A 15,283-nucleotide genomic window follows, 5' to 3' on the forward strand; every position below is an offset into this window, starting at 1 on the left:
AATTAATATATAATTGTTTTTATGCTGGTTCTAGAAAGTAAAGATTTTATGGTAAGTGGAGAACTAATCACAGTTCTGTCCCCTCTCCCTTCTCCCTCTCCTGGGGGCCGGGGGTGAGGAGAGGGAGAAATCAGAGTTTTGTGTGAAGATGAACTGGAGAACAGCTCTTCTCTCTAGATGAGGATGGGGGCTAATCAGTCCCAGATAGCGATACATCCTAGTCTAGGCAGTCCTGAGTGAGTCCCCAAAGATGTTTTTAGCAATCTGACTACTTGTTTAGACTGATTGTTTCTTCATTTCTTAAGAAGACGTTTCCTGAGATAGAATCCACATATCATAAAATTCACCCCTTTAAAGTGTACAATTCAGTGGTTATTAGTAGATCCAGATAGTTGTGCAGCCATCACATTAATTTTAGAACATTTCCATCACCTCAGAAAGAAGCCCTGCACTGATCTATTAGCACTCAGTCCCCAATTCTCCCCCACACCACCAGCCCTAGATAACCAGTAATCTGCTTTCTATCTCTATGGATTTGCCTATTCTGGACATTTCACATTAATGAAATTATGTAATATGTCCTCCTTCTTTATTATTTCACTGAGGTTTCTGGAAAACCTACTTAGGATCTATCTAAAAAGTCAGTCATCTCTTTCTTTTCAGATTTTATTGCAGTATTTTTCCTCTACTTTTTCCATTACCTGTGCATCATAAATACGTTCAAATACCCATATTAGCTCATACTGAATAGAATGATGTATTGCAGATTTGTGAGCTTGTTGACAACAGAATTTGATTTCCAAGGACAATGAAAACAAAATGCCTTTCTGAACTTCAACTGACTTTGAAGAGAGTATGGCTACAATATGTTTGAATACACAGATGGTTTTTGCATTATCCTCTGGTTACAGAATAAGAAAAACTGCTTCTAGTTAACTATGTCTTAGAAATAGCATACACTTTCCATTGTTAAACCATCTTTTTATTTTTTTATTGATTTCAGAGAGGAAGGGAGAGGGAGAGAGATAGAAACATCAATGATGAGAGAGAATCATTGATTGGCTGCCTCCTGCACGCCCCACACTGGGGAATAAGCCCACAACCCAGGCATATGTCCTAACCGGGAATCAAACTGTGACCTCCTGATTCATAGGTTGATGCTCAACCACTGAGCCATGCCAGCTGGGTTAATCCATCTTTTAAACTTAGCCCATTCATGTTTGTACTAGTGAGCCAGGGACTTTTGCTAGTCTGTTAAACATATAATAATTAATACGGGGTTGCCTAAATAAAGAGATTATAAGAATCTAAGATGTAGTTTATTTTTTGATAGTCTTATATGTTTTTTAAAAATAAAAATTATTAAAGTGTTTATAATAAGTCTTATAAATCATTTTGTAAAGTAGCCTTTTAAATCCAGTAGTAAATCCTTAGAGAAAAACTGTAGTATATAAAATAAAATAAGAGTAACTGAGTTATGTCATAGTAGAATTTGTAATGACTTTTAGTCTTTATAGTTTCACAATGGAGATTCTCAGTGGGCATCTGGGAAGCTTAATTGTCAGTGGCACCACATTTTGTCTTTGCGGTATTTTTGTGCATTATGCCTTTCCCCAATGAAATTGCACTTTATTGGCTTTTTATATGTTGCATCTCATCTTGTGTTGGGGAGTTAAAGGAGTCAGTGTGGTAGAGGAGAAGGAGAGCCGGCTCTGCCGTCAGACTGACTCCACCCAGTTCTCAGTCTAGGGCAGTGATGGCGAACCTTTTGAGCTCGGCATGTCAGCATTTTGAAAAACCCTAACTTAACTCTGGTGCCGTGTCACATAAAGAAATTTTTTGATATTTGCAACCATAGTAAAACAAAGACTTATATTTTTGATATTTATTTTATATATTTAAATGCCATTTAACATAGAAAAATCAACCAAAAAAATGAGTTCACGTGTCATAGGTTCGCCATCACTGGTAGGCAGTGGTTCTCAACCTTCTGGCCCTTTAAATACAATTCCTCATGTTGTGACCCAACCATAAAATTATTTTCGTTGCTACTTCATAACTGTAATGTTGCTACTGTTATGACTCGTAATTATCTGATATGCAGGATGTTCTTAGGCAACCCCTGTGAAAGGGTCGTTCGACCGCCAAAGGGGTCGCGACCCACAGGTTGAGAACTGCTGGAGAGGCTGCAGGAGACTTCACCTCTTGTGCTTTAATTTCCTCAACTGGAAAGTGAAAATATTAGTGCTCATTGATTTGACCTGTTGTGAAGATGAAATGAAGTAATGTATATCCAATAATGTGTATAAGGCCCTTAACACATGGCAAGTGTGCTAAGCACATGCTTAGTAATATTAGCCATTTTGTTCTCCGTGGTGTGGGTACAGAAACAGCATGAAATAGTGGACATCATGGATTTTTCAGCTAGAAATCTTGGTTATGTTTCCTCTCATTCAATGATTCTTTATATAATAATGAACAAATTTCTATTTTCTCCAACTTAGTTTTCTATATATGTTATGGGGCATGTAAAATATTTTTTACAGAATATAGGGATATTATACTTCACCAAACCAATGAATTGTCATGCAAAACAAATACACATTTTTGTTGCACTTCCATAAGGATTAGAATCTAAATATCTGTAAGTAAACTCCTTATCAGAAAGTTAAATTGAAATCTTTATCTATTTTGGATTTAACATTTCTTTCTCTTTCCCTGGGCCAGGGTTTTCCAGGTGACTTCGGAGAGAGAGGCCCCGCTGGTCCTGATGGTAGTCCTGTGAGTAAATTGTGATGGCCTAGCTTTGCAACCTATCAGCACTCAGACTGCACAGCAACTGTGCTTTCCCTCCTCATCACCACATTCATGAATAAGCTCTGTTGGTCAGACAGTTTCGATACCGCTGTGCACATTCCAATTTGTAATTTTACAACATGGGGAAATAAGCAAAAAATGTTTAATGAATAAACTTATCTTGAGAGACGATCATTGAAATTATTTTGATCATGTTAAATGTCACTGCTCAAGTAAAATATGTGAAATATATGACCACAATATTGACTTGCATATGTGTGGGAGAAAGGAGCCTTGTTAGTACACGAAGCTACAAGCAAGCTGCAGGTAAAATTTGTGCTTTTAGTGATTGCTCTTTTATACTCAAATGTGTCATTGATTAACCTTTTGAGTATTTTATAGAGAAGTCTTATCTGAAACTCAGATTAGGGAATCACCATTCTAAAATGTGTTATCAAAGAATGATGATGGATTACTACTTTTTTGACACTAGGTAGAAATACCTTCACTTTTTGCCCTCAAAAAGCATCCAATAACTATCTCCCAATTTATGCCATGCACACATTTTTTTTCATAAACGTTTAAGGTGAAATTAGAATCAACCACAAAACCCTTAAAGCCTAAATTAGGCATAGTTCTTATATTTAGACATAGGTAAATTACTAGCATTTATGCTTAAAATAAAGTATTTGAAAATAGTTTCTTTTTTATTTCTTTTTATAAAGTATAGCTATATTAGCTTATTTAGTGAATTTAGTCAAAGTTTTATTTGTTATAATGGTGTCTTAGATAGAGTGTTTACTATCTTTCTCTTGCCCATAATTCTGGGGAGCTTTCCATTTCAAGCTAATAAAGTAAGCATTATTTACTTTTTTCTTTAATATCATTTATATTCAATCATGCAGCACCCAATGACAGGGAAGTGTTTTGATATATGCATCGTTCGGTGATTTCATCATTGTGTGAACATCATAGATGGCACTTACACAAAGCTAAATGGTACAGCCTACCACACACCGAGGCTATGTAGTGTACCACTGACATATGTGCGGTTCATTGTTACTGGAACGCCATTGTGAGGCACACAACTGTACTTGCATAACTAGTGTGCAAGTACACTAGTATAAATCTTATTTAATATTTTGTCAGTAAAATGTACATAAAGTTTGTTAGGGTTGGACTCCTACAATATTTAAAACTTTCCTTTTTGAAATCTGTTCTTTGTTTAAAATATAATGCTTCTTGAGGAACATTTGAGTCTTTAAAGATCTTTAAAATGCAAGGATAAACTGGATATTTTCAGTATATTAGTTTATAATTCTCTATAGTTTATACTATGCTGTTGTTTAAAAACAATCTGAAAGTAATACAGATGTCCCATTTTCCCCATTGAGCCCTCCAGCCCACCCTTCAACAATAAAGATAAATTTAAAAAATAATTAGGAAACCAAAAACCAAAAAAAATCAATTTGTAGGTTAAAAAAATTTGAAATGCAAAAAAAGTGAAGGACTCTTCTTGAGCCTTGTAACCATATAAATAATGTACCACTGACATGGAGTGGATAAAAAATTATCATAAAGACTAAAATGTGAATTCAAAAGACCATCACAAAGACCCATCACAAATCAATTGGAAGCCTACTGTTTTGAAATCTCATTTAAATAATTTAACAATGTTGGTAATTTCTTACATTTGTATAATGCTTTATGAAAATTTTCAAAATCTTCTATATATATGACAATTTTAATTGTGATCTTTACAACAATGAGAACAAATATTCCTATTATATAATGAGAAAACTCATATCTAGAAAATTTAAATAATGTACTTCAAAGAGTTGATAGTGTTTTTTCTTTTTTTAATTTAATTTAATTTTTTTCTTTATTGATTAAGATATTACATTATCCCCCATTTCCCCCCACCCCCCAGAGTTGATAGTGTTTTAAACCATCTGAAAAGGTTCTTCTAACACTATATACTGACCAATATATGGGTTCGTTATATCTATAATGCTGATTACTAATGGGATTTATTTCCGTTATTAGATACATGGGAGACAGAGAGGAATCTATATCCTAGGCTGGGTAGTCCTAACAGCCAAAGGCATGGAACCTGGAGCACTTTTGAAGAAAATAAACTGCCACCAGAGATTTGTACTTCTTAGGAGGATGCATAAGAGTAGGGAAGTTTTCGAAGTTAGCTGCAGAAGTTAAAAACTGATATCTTTTTTCCAAGAAAGTTTTGTCTTCATCTTTAGAAAATATGCTTAGTATTTTGGAATCATATTTAACCAGTTATGCACATTTCTTTTACTTAGGGACTTGTAGGTAGCATTGGTCCTCCTGGATTTCCTGGGCTTAGAGTGAGTATCAAATATCATCCTTCTTATAAAATATTTTCTTGTGTATTTATGTTTGTTATCTACCTTGTTCACATGTAATTTTCTAATGTAAATTAGACCAATAGTATGAATAAAAATATTAATTATACTTTATGATGAGCTGAAATAAATTTCTACAGATATATGTGTACATATGTATTTATTCCTGTCATTAAATGTTACTTAATCTAGAACCTGTCTCTTTAAAAGTATAAGACAGAACAGTCATTTCTTTCCTTTGAGATAGTTTTTCTGATCATCTAGTCTGGATAGATGCATATAGTTATGGGTAACTGTAGACTTTATTTATGGAATAAAATTGAATAAATGCTTAGGAAAACTATCCTGAACAAAAGGTAGGAGCCAGACTTCACCAATGCCATTAAACATTTTAATATCAAATTTATTTATTATACTAAAAGTATAAGTGATATATTGTTTGTCCACTTAATCAGATTTTATACAGTGACTTCAACTCTGAGTTTCACGGGAGTGTCTGTTGTAGGCAAAGCACAGTTTAGTATAAGCTGTTCTGCGGAGGTCAAAGCAATGTAGTCCAGATATGTAGCTTTCTGATAATTTTAGATTATTCATTAGAGTAAATAGACAACTACCTCTGATATAGCTTCATAAATATATTTCTGCCAGCCAAGCAAATGGTTAATGATATTACATATGTATATATGTACATGTACATGTACATGTATATGTATATGTATATGTATATGTATATGTATATGTATATGTATATATACTGGTATTTAGAACTATATGCTTTAACATTCAATTGAGCTAAAAGCAAAAATTAACATACTTTATGAAAATAAGGAGCCTAATAAAAATAAAATCTTAAAAGTAAACTATTCATATCCACATAAACATAGGCCATGACCATGGGCAGAGATAAGATTTTCCTTAAAAATCAATTTAGGACTTACTCTAACATATGAAGTAGATAATTAAGACACTGGAATTCTATGCCATAAATTATATCTGTAATATTTTTAGCTTGAACTTGAACACTGGTCTTATGACTCCAATTTAATGGGTATTTTCCCACCTTAACTACTCCAAGGCAGAAGGTAACATCTTGGCCAAAGGAATATCAGGAGTTCAGTTATTGGAACTATGGTAACAATCAACATCACAAGTTTGAACTTGCCGTTTTGGATGGTGAGAGTATAGAACTGAGAGTCAAAGAACCTGAGAAAGTCTAAGACATTTAAACGGTTCTCTTTTATGATACTAATATAGTACAGATAATAAAAATAGCAATAACAGCTCACTTTTATTTAGTATTTTCTGTGTAATCCTATGAAAAATGTGTTATATCATTTAATTCTTAGAACAACCTAAGACCACTTAGCTTATAAGTGTTGAGCCTGGATTTAAAGCCATGTGATCTACACCTAGAGTCCAAAATTTACCCCTGGTGCTGCACCACCTTCTCAAAACTTGTATTACCTTAAAATGTATACTATCTGTCACACACGATTTTATTGGGCTTCATGAGAAGCTCTATGTCAGCGGTTCTCAACCTGTGGGCGGTCGAACCACCCTTTCACAGGGGTCGCCTAAGACCATCCTGCATATCAGATATTTACATTACCATTCATAACAGTAGCAACATTACAGTTATGAAGTAGCAACGAAAATAATGTTATGGTTGGGTCACAACATGAGGAACTGTATTTAAAGGGCCAGAAGGTTCAGAACCACTGCTCTATGTAAAGGTGGAGCTCAAAGGACCTTCTTTTTTCTTTCTTTCTCCGAACTTAGAATCACGTTAAACCTGTAGGTGGTAGTCAGTGGCCTTATCAATGGGAGAGAAAAGGAGCAGGGGAAGGGAGGTCATGCCTTCATTTAACCCATTTGCATTATGTTGGTTAGCTCAAAAGCTGCCGTTATTACTCTTAAGATTAAGACCAAAATTCTTAGCGTGGCCTAACATGTCTAGACTTTGAGAACAGTCTGTTCACTAACAAAGCTGTTCATTCTCAATTGTCATGCAGCCTGCCCACTAGAGGGCCTTTACCTAGTTTGTCTACCTGAAACCCTCTACCTCTACTTTTCTGCTTAATGGTTAACTCATTCATTTTTTTTTTTTTTCAGATCCAGTATGGAGCACAGTGCTTGACACATAATAGTGCTCAGTAAAAATAACTGCATTTTCTGTTCTTTCTCTCTCTCTACCCACCCTTTGGTAAATTGGAGAGCTTCTACAGAAATTAAAATTGCTAATGACACTAACAATCCTATATAATAAAGCGCTAATATGCTAATTAGACTGAACAGCAGAACAACTGTCCGAATGACCTTCCGGGTGAAGCCAGGGCTGCAAGGGCCAGCCGAGGCAGGCAGTGCTGCGAGGGCCAAGCTCCTTGCACGAATTTTGTGCATGGGGCCTCTAGTCACCTTTATAATCCTCATCTCTTCTACACTGATATAGATGGTGTTGTGCACTTTGCAAAGTACTTTCTCATACATATCTATAAACTAGATAGAGCAGTATTACTCCATCTTTTTTATGTTTATTACATTTTAAAATTAAAACAATATGAGCACCTACGACGTGTCAAATGCTGAACTAGATGCTAGGCCTAAATATGAACAAATTAATATTCCTGGTTTTGGCAACAATTATAATCTAATGGCATAGAAATAAAAATGAGCAATATCATACAATGTGATTAGTGCTATTATGGACTGAAATAAAGCCACTGAGAAAGGAGCAGTCTGTGTTATCTCAGAGATTCAGAGCTGGCTTCACCAAGGAGGCAACCATTTAAGCTATGTCTCAAAGATTGTGCACGAGTCGGGCTGAGTAGCAAAGGCTCTTGGAAAGAAGAATGCTGTTCAAATGCACAGAGAGGGGAGGAATGGAGTGTTTGGGAGATGAAAAGTGGAGTAACAGGATTGTAGCCTAGGAAGTGTGGAGGAATATGAGCAGAATGGAGGGAAGTGACATTTTGAAAGGAAAAACGCAGAACTTTTGTATTTCATAGTAAATAGTTTATCTGCTTGCCCAGAACAGCAGCCTCTGCTTTATCTCTCAGGTGTTCCCTTCCGGCAAGTATAGTATCTGACAAGTGGTGATATTGATTTTTCTAAATTATTTTTTCCATGTAGCTGATTGTTATTGTCATTTCTTTTCTTAGTTAATGACAGTGATTTTCTCCTGTGAGTGTTGGTGGGTATGGTAGAAAAGCCCAATGTGGAACTTACAATCTTTCCTACAATGTGCTCACTTATCTGAACTCTAATTGGCCAGTGGCTGCTGTTTTCATATAAGGAACCTATCCTTGGGTCTCTCTATTTATTTCTTTACTTAGTTTGACTGAAAAGTTCCCTATTTATTTATCACTGGGTGGGAGGCACTTCTACTTCTGTTGCTATACCCCAGGTACTCTTAGCTAAGCTCCCATGCATGGAATTATTTAGTCTTTCTACTTCATCTTCTCATGGAAGAGAAGGGTGAGAGGGAGGGAGTGCTGAAGGACCTTAGTTTATCCTTGTGGAACTGAAAACTGCTCTTAACTTATCATGGATATCATTCAGAAGACTATAGTTTTTTAGGAGTAGGATTTTCCACAGAACTTGTGACATGCTATAGAATATTTGATGTTTCTTAGAAATTTCTATACCCATACCATTTTAATTTTTAATTTTCTATTTTACTAAGTCCATTATAATGTTTATGTTTTTGATATCTTCCAAAACTTACTATTATTTTGTGATTTTTTAGGGTCATTAAAAAGTTAAATAGGATGTTATGCATACAACGTTACATTTATCTGAAGATGCCAGACTATGCAAAGGAATAAATTTACTGAAATAAAAGTTAAGAATATTATATTGTCTGTAGAAAAAAACAATCGGATGACAAATAATTATTTGTTTATAAGATATTTCTTTTCATAATTATACAAGTCTAAACAGAGATGTTTATTGAATTTTTAATACTATCATAAGTTTTAAATCTGTGAACTTTGAATAAACTAGCCTCTGTAGTTATAAGAATAATTTTTCCTATTGACAGAATTTGTCAATGGTGTATTAATATTGCATATCTGTTTATTAAATTGGAAAGTATTACTCTTTACCTCTCACATTTCCATACATTTCAGGATTAAGCATGTTGGAAATAATTTATCTTAGTTATATTTTATAGATTTTAGGACTTACCCAAAAGTAAAGATGTCATATTTTTCATTCTGAAATTTGTATTATGTAAATGTAGACTGTTAGAAATGCTCTATTATGTTGGGAGATAGAGTTCTAGAAATGACTGTTTTCAATTTTATTTTTAAAGTTGATTACTTCCTCCAGTTTTCAGTCTATGCTTTATTTCAATACTATTATGTTGGATCTTGGAGATAATAAAAAAAAAGTGAGTAAAACACACTTCTGCTCTCCCAGAGTGCACAGATTAGGAAGACAAAAAAAAAGTGCAGTGCAGTATACTCAGTAGTGTAGAAAAAGGGCATTCCAGTAGAAATAACCATATCTTCAAAGGCTTGGAACATGTGATAAGGGAGAGCATTTCAGAGAATGGGAAAGAGTCCATTGTGGCTAGAATGTGGGATTTGGAGGAGAGAGAAGTAAAAGGGAAGCAGGGACAAATGGAAGGAGATGACACCGAAAGGGTTGGTAGAAGCCTCATGAAACGCAGGTTCACAGGCCATGGCCACAGACACTCATGGGAGAAGCAGAGCTAAGAACCATAATAAGAAACAAAAAGAGAAAAACACCATGAGAGGCAAACAGAAAGAATGAATAAAAGCAAAGTCAATGGAGCAATAAGCAAAAGGGGTCAGGGGAAAAAATATAAAAGATAGAAAAAGACAGAGAGAAAAGAACAGGAGGAAACCCAACAGGGACAAATGAGAGGCCGGGGAGGGGGAGTGGAAAGGGAGACGGTGAGAAAGAGTAGTAAGGGTCCAGGATGCTACCCTAAGATATTTGGATTATAACTTAAAGGGGCAACATTTTCAGGATTGTCACAAATACACCTTTAAAAGTTTGTTAACATTTTGAAATCATAAAAGAGACGTTAAACCAACTTCATCTTTCAGGATGGATGATGATATGGTAGCAGGCACAGAGTGGTGGCAAAAGTGAAGGCGCAGTGACACAAAAATTATATCTGTTCCCCAGACCGTCAACAGATGTCCACCATTTTTTCAACTCTTGTTTTCAAATACCCTTATTGTTGCTATTGTCCTTTGTCTTCTAAGAAACCATGTTGAAGAAGTTTTTCTAACTCTTGCTTGCAAGAGATGATAGTGGTAGTTATGTTTTTAGGGAATCTTGCATTGGAACATTAAACTAAGAACTTTGACACTGATGACTATATCTTATTCATATTATGTTCACAAATGTTAAATGATAAATGAATGAGCTAAGCCCAGAAGAATAAAGTTATTATCTAGTTGGAAAAAATATTCAAGATGAATGTCATGGACATTAAGTATTATAGGAACTCAAGGAAGAGAACGATCCTTGTGAGTTAGACCACTCTGAGAACGCTTAGGAAATAGGATGGACTTTACTAAAGTTTGGAAGATGGATATAATTTTTAAATATGGAGAGAGCAAGAGGTTGTTGAAGAAGAGTGCACATGTGCTTAGTGAGATAAACTGTTCTCGGTTAATCAATTAATTAATTTTACCATATTCTCTTTCTAATCTTAGTGGATATTTAATGATACCTTTCTTTGTTATTGCTTTTCAGGGCAGTGTTGGCCTAGTGGGGCCAATTGGACCTTCTGGAATTCCTGGCCCAAAGGTATGGTTCTATTTGCCTAATGGATATTTACCTTTAATGTCTCTATGATGTCACAAAATGTCACTTTCATTTTCTAGGGTCTTTCAGGAAATAAGGGCGTTCCTGGAATCAAAGGTGATAAGGTGACTTAAATATTTACATTATCATAGAGATAATTTCTTATCACATATCCTTTTTTTTCTTTTGAGCCAACACAACTTATAAAATATTTTATTTTAACATATGGGCTCTAATCTGTACTATCAATTATATAAATTTTCTCAGAAGTAGGAAAATTGAGAAATTATTTTTTTGTAATTAACATTTGCTTCCTTATAATATGGCCATGTTTGCAAAGCTTAATTGCTTCTGTGAAATGTGCTCTCCAGGGGGAACAAGGCGTGGCAGGGGAGCCCGGAGAGCCAGGGTATCCTGGAGACAAGGTAACTGGTTTTTACTATTAGTTTTAAGCCCGTGAAAAAGTACAAGCTCTTTGAAAAGAGTGTTCATTATTTGAACCACGTAGTTTTTGTTAGGACATGGTATCATTCTGTTTTTACATGTCTTGCTTGCAACAGTTTGCTCATTTTTAGAATACTTGCATGAATTCTTTTTAGTAGTTTATAAATACGGTCATGCACTGCTTAACGACAGGGATACATTCTGAGACATGCCCGTTAGGTGATTTCAAACCCAGGTAGGATAGCCTAGCGCTCCTAGGCTCCAAACCTGTACAGCATGTTAGTCCCTGAAAACTCCAGGCCAGTGTAACACAGTGATCAGAATTTGTGTATGCAAACATACCTAACAAAGAAAAGGTACAGTAAAAATACAGTATAAAAAATGGAGCACACCTGTGTAGGGCACTGACCATGGATGGAGCTTGCAGGACCGGAAGTTGCTCTGGTGAGGCAGTGAGTGAGTGCTGAGTGACTGTGAAAGTTTAGGACATTACTGTAAACTACTGGGCACTTTGTAAACACTGTGCACTTGGACTACACTAAATTTATTAAACATGAGATTAAATCAAGCAGAAGAGGAAATAATGCAATCAAGAGATTCAGTAAACAAGATATATGCAGCTGCTGGTGTAAGATGTATACTGTTTTACAGCAAACCTATTTTTTATAAGTAGAAAGAGTTTACTCTAAAATAATGGTAAAATGTTTAGTATAGTAAATACATAACCAGTAACATAGTCATCTGTTATCATTATCAGGTATAACATATTGTACATAATTGTTTGTGTTATACTTTTATACGACTGGTGCACAGTAGGTGTGTTTACACCAGCATCACCACAAATGCGAGTAATGCATTGTGCTATAATGTTATGATGGCTATGACATCATTAGGAGATAGGAATTTTTCAGCTTCATTATAATCTTACTAGAGGCTCAGTACACGAATTTCATTCACTCGGTGGTGGTGGGGGGGGGGCGGTCCCTCAGCCCGGCCTGTGCCCTCTCGCAGCCCAGGAGCCCTCAGGAAATGTCCGACTGCTGGCTTAGGGGAGTGGGCCTAAGCCAGCAGTCAGACATCCTTAGTGCTGCCGTGGAGGCAGGAGAAGCTCCCACCACCGCCGCTGCTCTCGCCAGCCATGAGCCTGGCTGAGTGGCGCCCCCCCTGTAGGAGTGCATTGACCACCAGGGAACAGCTCCTGTGTTAAGCATCTGCCCCCTGGTGGTCAGTGCGCATCATAGCGACTAGTCATTCTGCCATTTGGTCAATTTGCATATTAGCCTTTTATTATATAGGATGGGACCACTGTGAATATATGTGATCTGTTGTTGACTGAAACGTCATTTTGCAGCACACGACATGAGAGGCACATATGCCTGTTGGGTATAATAGCTTTTCTCTTCCCCATACTATTCTCTCCTTTCAGGGCACCACTGGTTTTCCAGGACCACCAGGCGTGAGAGGGAAGCCGGGACCTTCAGTAGGTTTGACCTTTGCTTTGCTCTTTCTGATTAAGGGAATGCACACCATGGCATGAGTCGTGAAACTTGGTGGTGTTAGTAGAATATAAAAAGTGTATATAAACCTACCAGGCTGGAATTTTCTCTCTTCAGTTTTAGCATATATAGCTAATCCCTCACGTTTTCCATTCATATGTGTAGACTTTTGGATCTCACCCTCTCCAGCCCTCTTATCTCAGGGCAAAACCAAAATTCTGTGAGCCCTAAAGATTTTGATTGATTTATCATTAAACTAAACAATGGACTTTTAAGCCAGAAAGTATAAAGTACCTTAAATGATATTTTAATTTTTCCAAATATCTGTTTATTAAGAAACATTCTGAAAAATAGATAACATGACATACTCTCTTTTGAGTCCAAATATTCTAGTTCCTTGTCTTTTTCCCCACACCCCTCTGCATCAATTAGTTGAGAAAAAAGGATACCTTATATTGTAGTTAACATGAAACCCAACAAATGATAAAACTAAAATTACTGAATAATTACAATTATTTAAATAAAATGATTAAAACAAGAGTTAAAAGTATATCCCTTCAGGTTAAAATCACAAAAATGATCATAGCTAACATTTACTGGGTGTTTACAAAGTACCAGGCACTATTCTAAGAACTGTACCTCTAATTTAATCCTTACAACAATTATGGGAAGTTGGTACTATTATTATTCCTGTTTTATAGATTAGGTAAACAGAGGCACAGAGAGTTACCTCACTTGCTCAAGGTCCCACAGTTAGGTGGAAAACCTAGTTAATCACTTAAGTCAGAGCCCATGCTCTGAGCTGCTGTCATACTGCTTTAGGATTAAACATTTTGAAATTTAGTATTTTAATATTGATTACAACTCTATGAAGGTGAAGGTGATTGTAGATAGAAAAAATAGATATAACATTATAATTTATTGATATAACTTTACAATATACATTCAAAAAAGAGTGTTGTTTTCCTGAGTAATCAGTGATACCAATATAATTCTCTTATGCTTTACAATTAGGTACTTGGGAAAATGAGAGTTAAGTATCTTGCATATATTAAAAACCGTTTTAATGTCTTCTTACTCTTTGATTCAGTTTATATTGATAACATGTTTATGGGGATGGGGGAATCACTGATCTGAGAAACAGACTTAGATTTTAGTCCCAGACCTGATACTGACCTTTCTGACCTTGGCATTTAATCACTGTGGTATCCAGTTTCTCGTCTAAAATGAGAGCCAGTCTATCTCATAGTTAAGGTTCCTTGCAACTCTGACTCTGATATTTTCCCATCTTAGCAATTGTGCTTATTAATATTTCTCTAGGCCTAGCTAAAGAAAAGGCAGAGAGCCTGTTTCACCTTTAACACATTGTCTTAAAACCCTTAAATTTTTTTCCTGGAATAAGTCACTAGAAACTCTAACCTGATTCTTTTAGGGCAGTGATAACGGGGCCTGAAATGGTAAGGCTTTAGTTACTCATTTTATACCTTTCTATACTATTCTAATAAAAAATTTTTAATGTCAGCAGGGATTACTTTGGTAGGTGATAATTGACCATCTTTTGTTTTATCAAATCTTTGAAAAAATTTATTTTGGATTGAAGATAGGGTAGAGATTTATGAATTAATATTTGTAAAATGACCTTGTCTTTAGACTCACACTTTACCACTTGTTTGTATCTTATCAATATAAAAAAATTATAGGGGTTTGACCTGGAAACTTTCACTAGTTATGGAAGGAAAGGCACTTGTTTAATGAAAAATTGCTTTCGCAGAATCAGCTATAGTATTGTAACAAACTATACAACTTAGTGCCTACACTCAATCATGTGTTTACTATTGTAAAAAGAATGCCTTTTATATCTCTTGCTTTTTATTTTATGTTACCTAAGATTTTGCTGTTACTGATATTGTTTCCAAATGGATCTAAATTGTAACATGAAAGAATATTTTCAAGATTAAAAAAAAGTCCTGTTTTGGAAGGTTTTTTGCATCCTGGAATAGGAGCCCCTTCTCTCTGCAAATGCTTAAAAACTAGAGAAAACTACCACTCGGAGGGTGTTAAGAAATTTTCTTTCCTTGAAACAGAGAAAACAATTATATTATAGTATATCTTATATCCTTTCTATTTTTTAATTAGAAGTTGTCATTTATAGAGGTTTACTTAATCATTACTGAATTCTTTAAAAGATACTTGAAAATTCAGTTTTTATAAATGAGAATTGACATTCAAGGAAACTTGTAGTTCAAGTTTTTTTTTAAATGAAAAATGTATTTGAATAAAAAATAAAATTATTTCACTATTTATGTTTTTAAATATCTGGTTGCCAGTCAACTTTTCTGAAAACAAAAACCTAGGGTAGAATGCTAGTTTTTCCTCAAAGCT

At 35.2% G+C, this 15,283-nt stretch overlaps 1 protein-coding gene across 1 annotated transcript in view; it reads left to right on the top strand.

The window, feature by feature from the left end:
• The window catches only part of COL24A1 (collagen type XXIV alpha 1 chain), a 281,993-nt gene that overhangs the window by 71,187 nt on the left and 195,523 nt on the right, over nt 1-15,283 (top strand). Inside the window, exons 13-18 of the mRNA XM_023758248.1 lie at nt 2,728-2,781; nt 5,115-5,159; nt 10,911-10,964; nt 11,042-11,086; nt 11,333-11,386; nt 12,832-12,885. Coding sequence (XP_023614016.1) covers nt 2,728-2,781; nt 5,115-5,159; nt 10,911-10,964; nt 11,042-11,086; nt 11,333-11,386; nt 12,832-12,885 — 306 coding nt within the window. The remainder of the gene's footprint in view (nt 1-2,727; nt 2,782-5,114; nt 5,160-10,910; nt 10,965-11,041; nt 11,087-11,332; nt 11,387-12,831; nt 12,886-15,283) is intronic.

Source organism: Myotis lucifugus, unplaced genomic scaffold (genome assembly GCF_000147115.1).
Source record: "Myotis lucifugus unplaced genomic scaffold, Myoluc2.0 scaffold_126, whole genome shotgun sequence".
Taxonomy (NCBI): Eukaryota; Metazoa; Chordata; class Mammalia; order Chiroptera; family Vespertilionidae; genus Myotis; species Myotis lucifugus.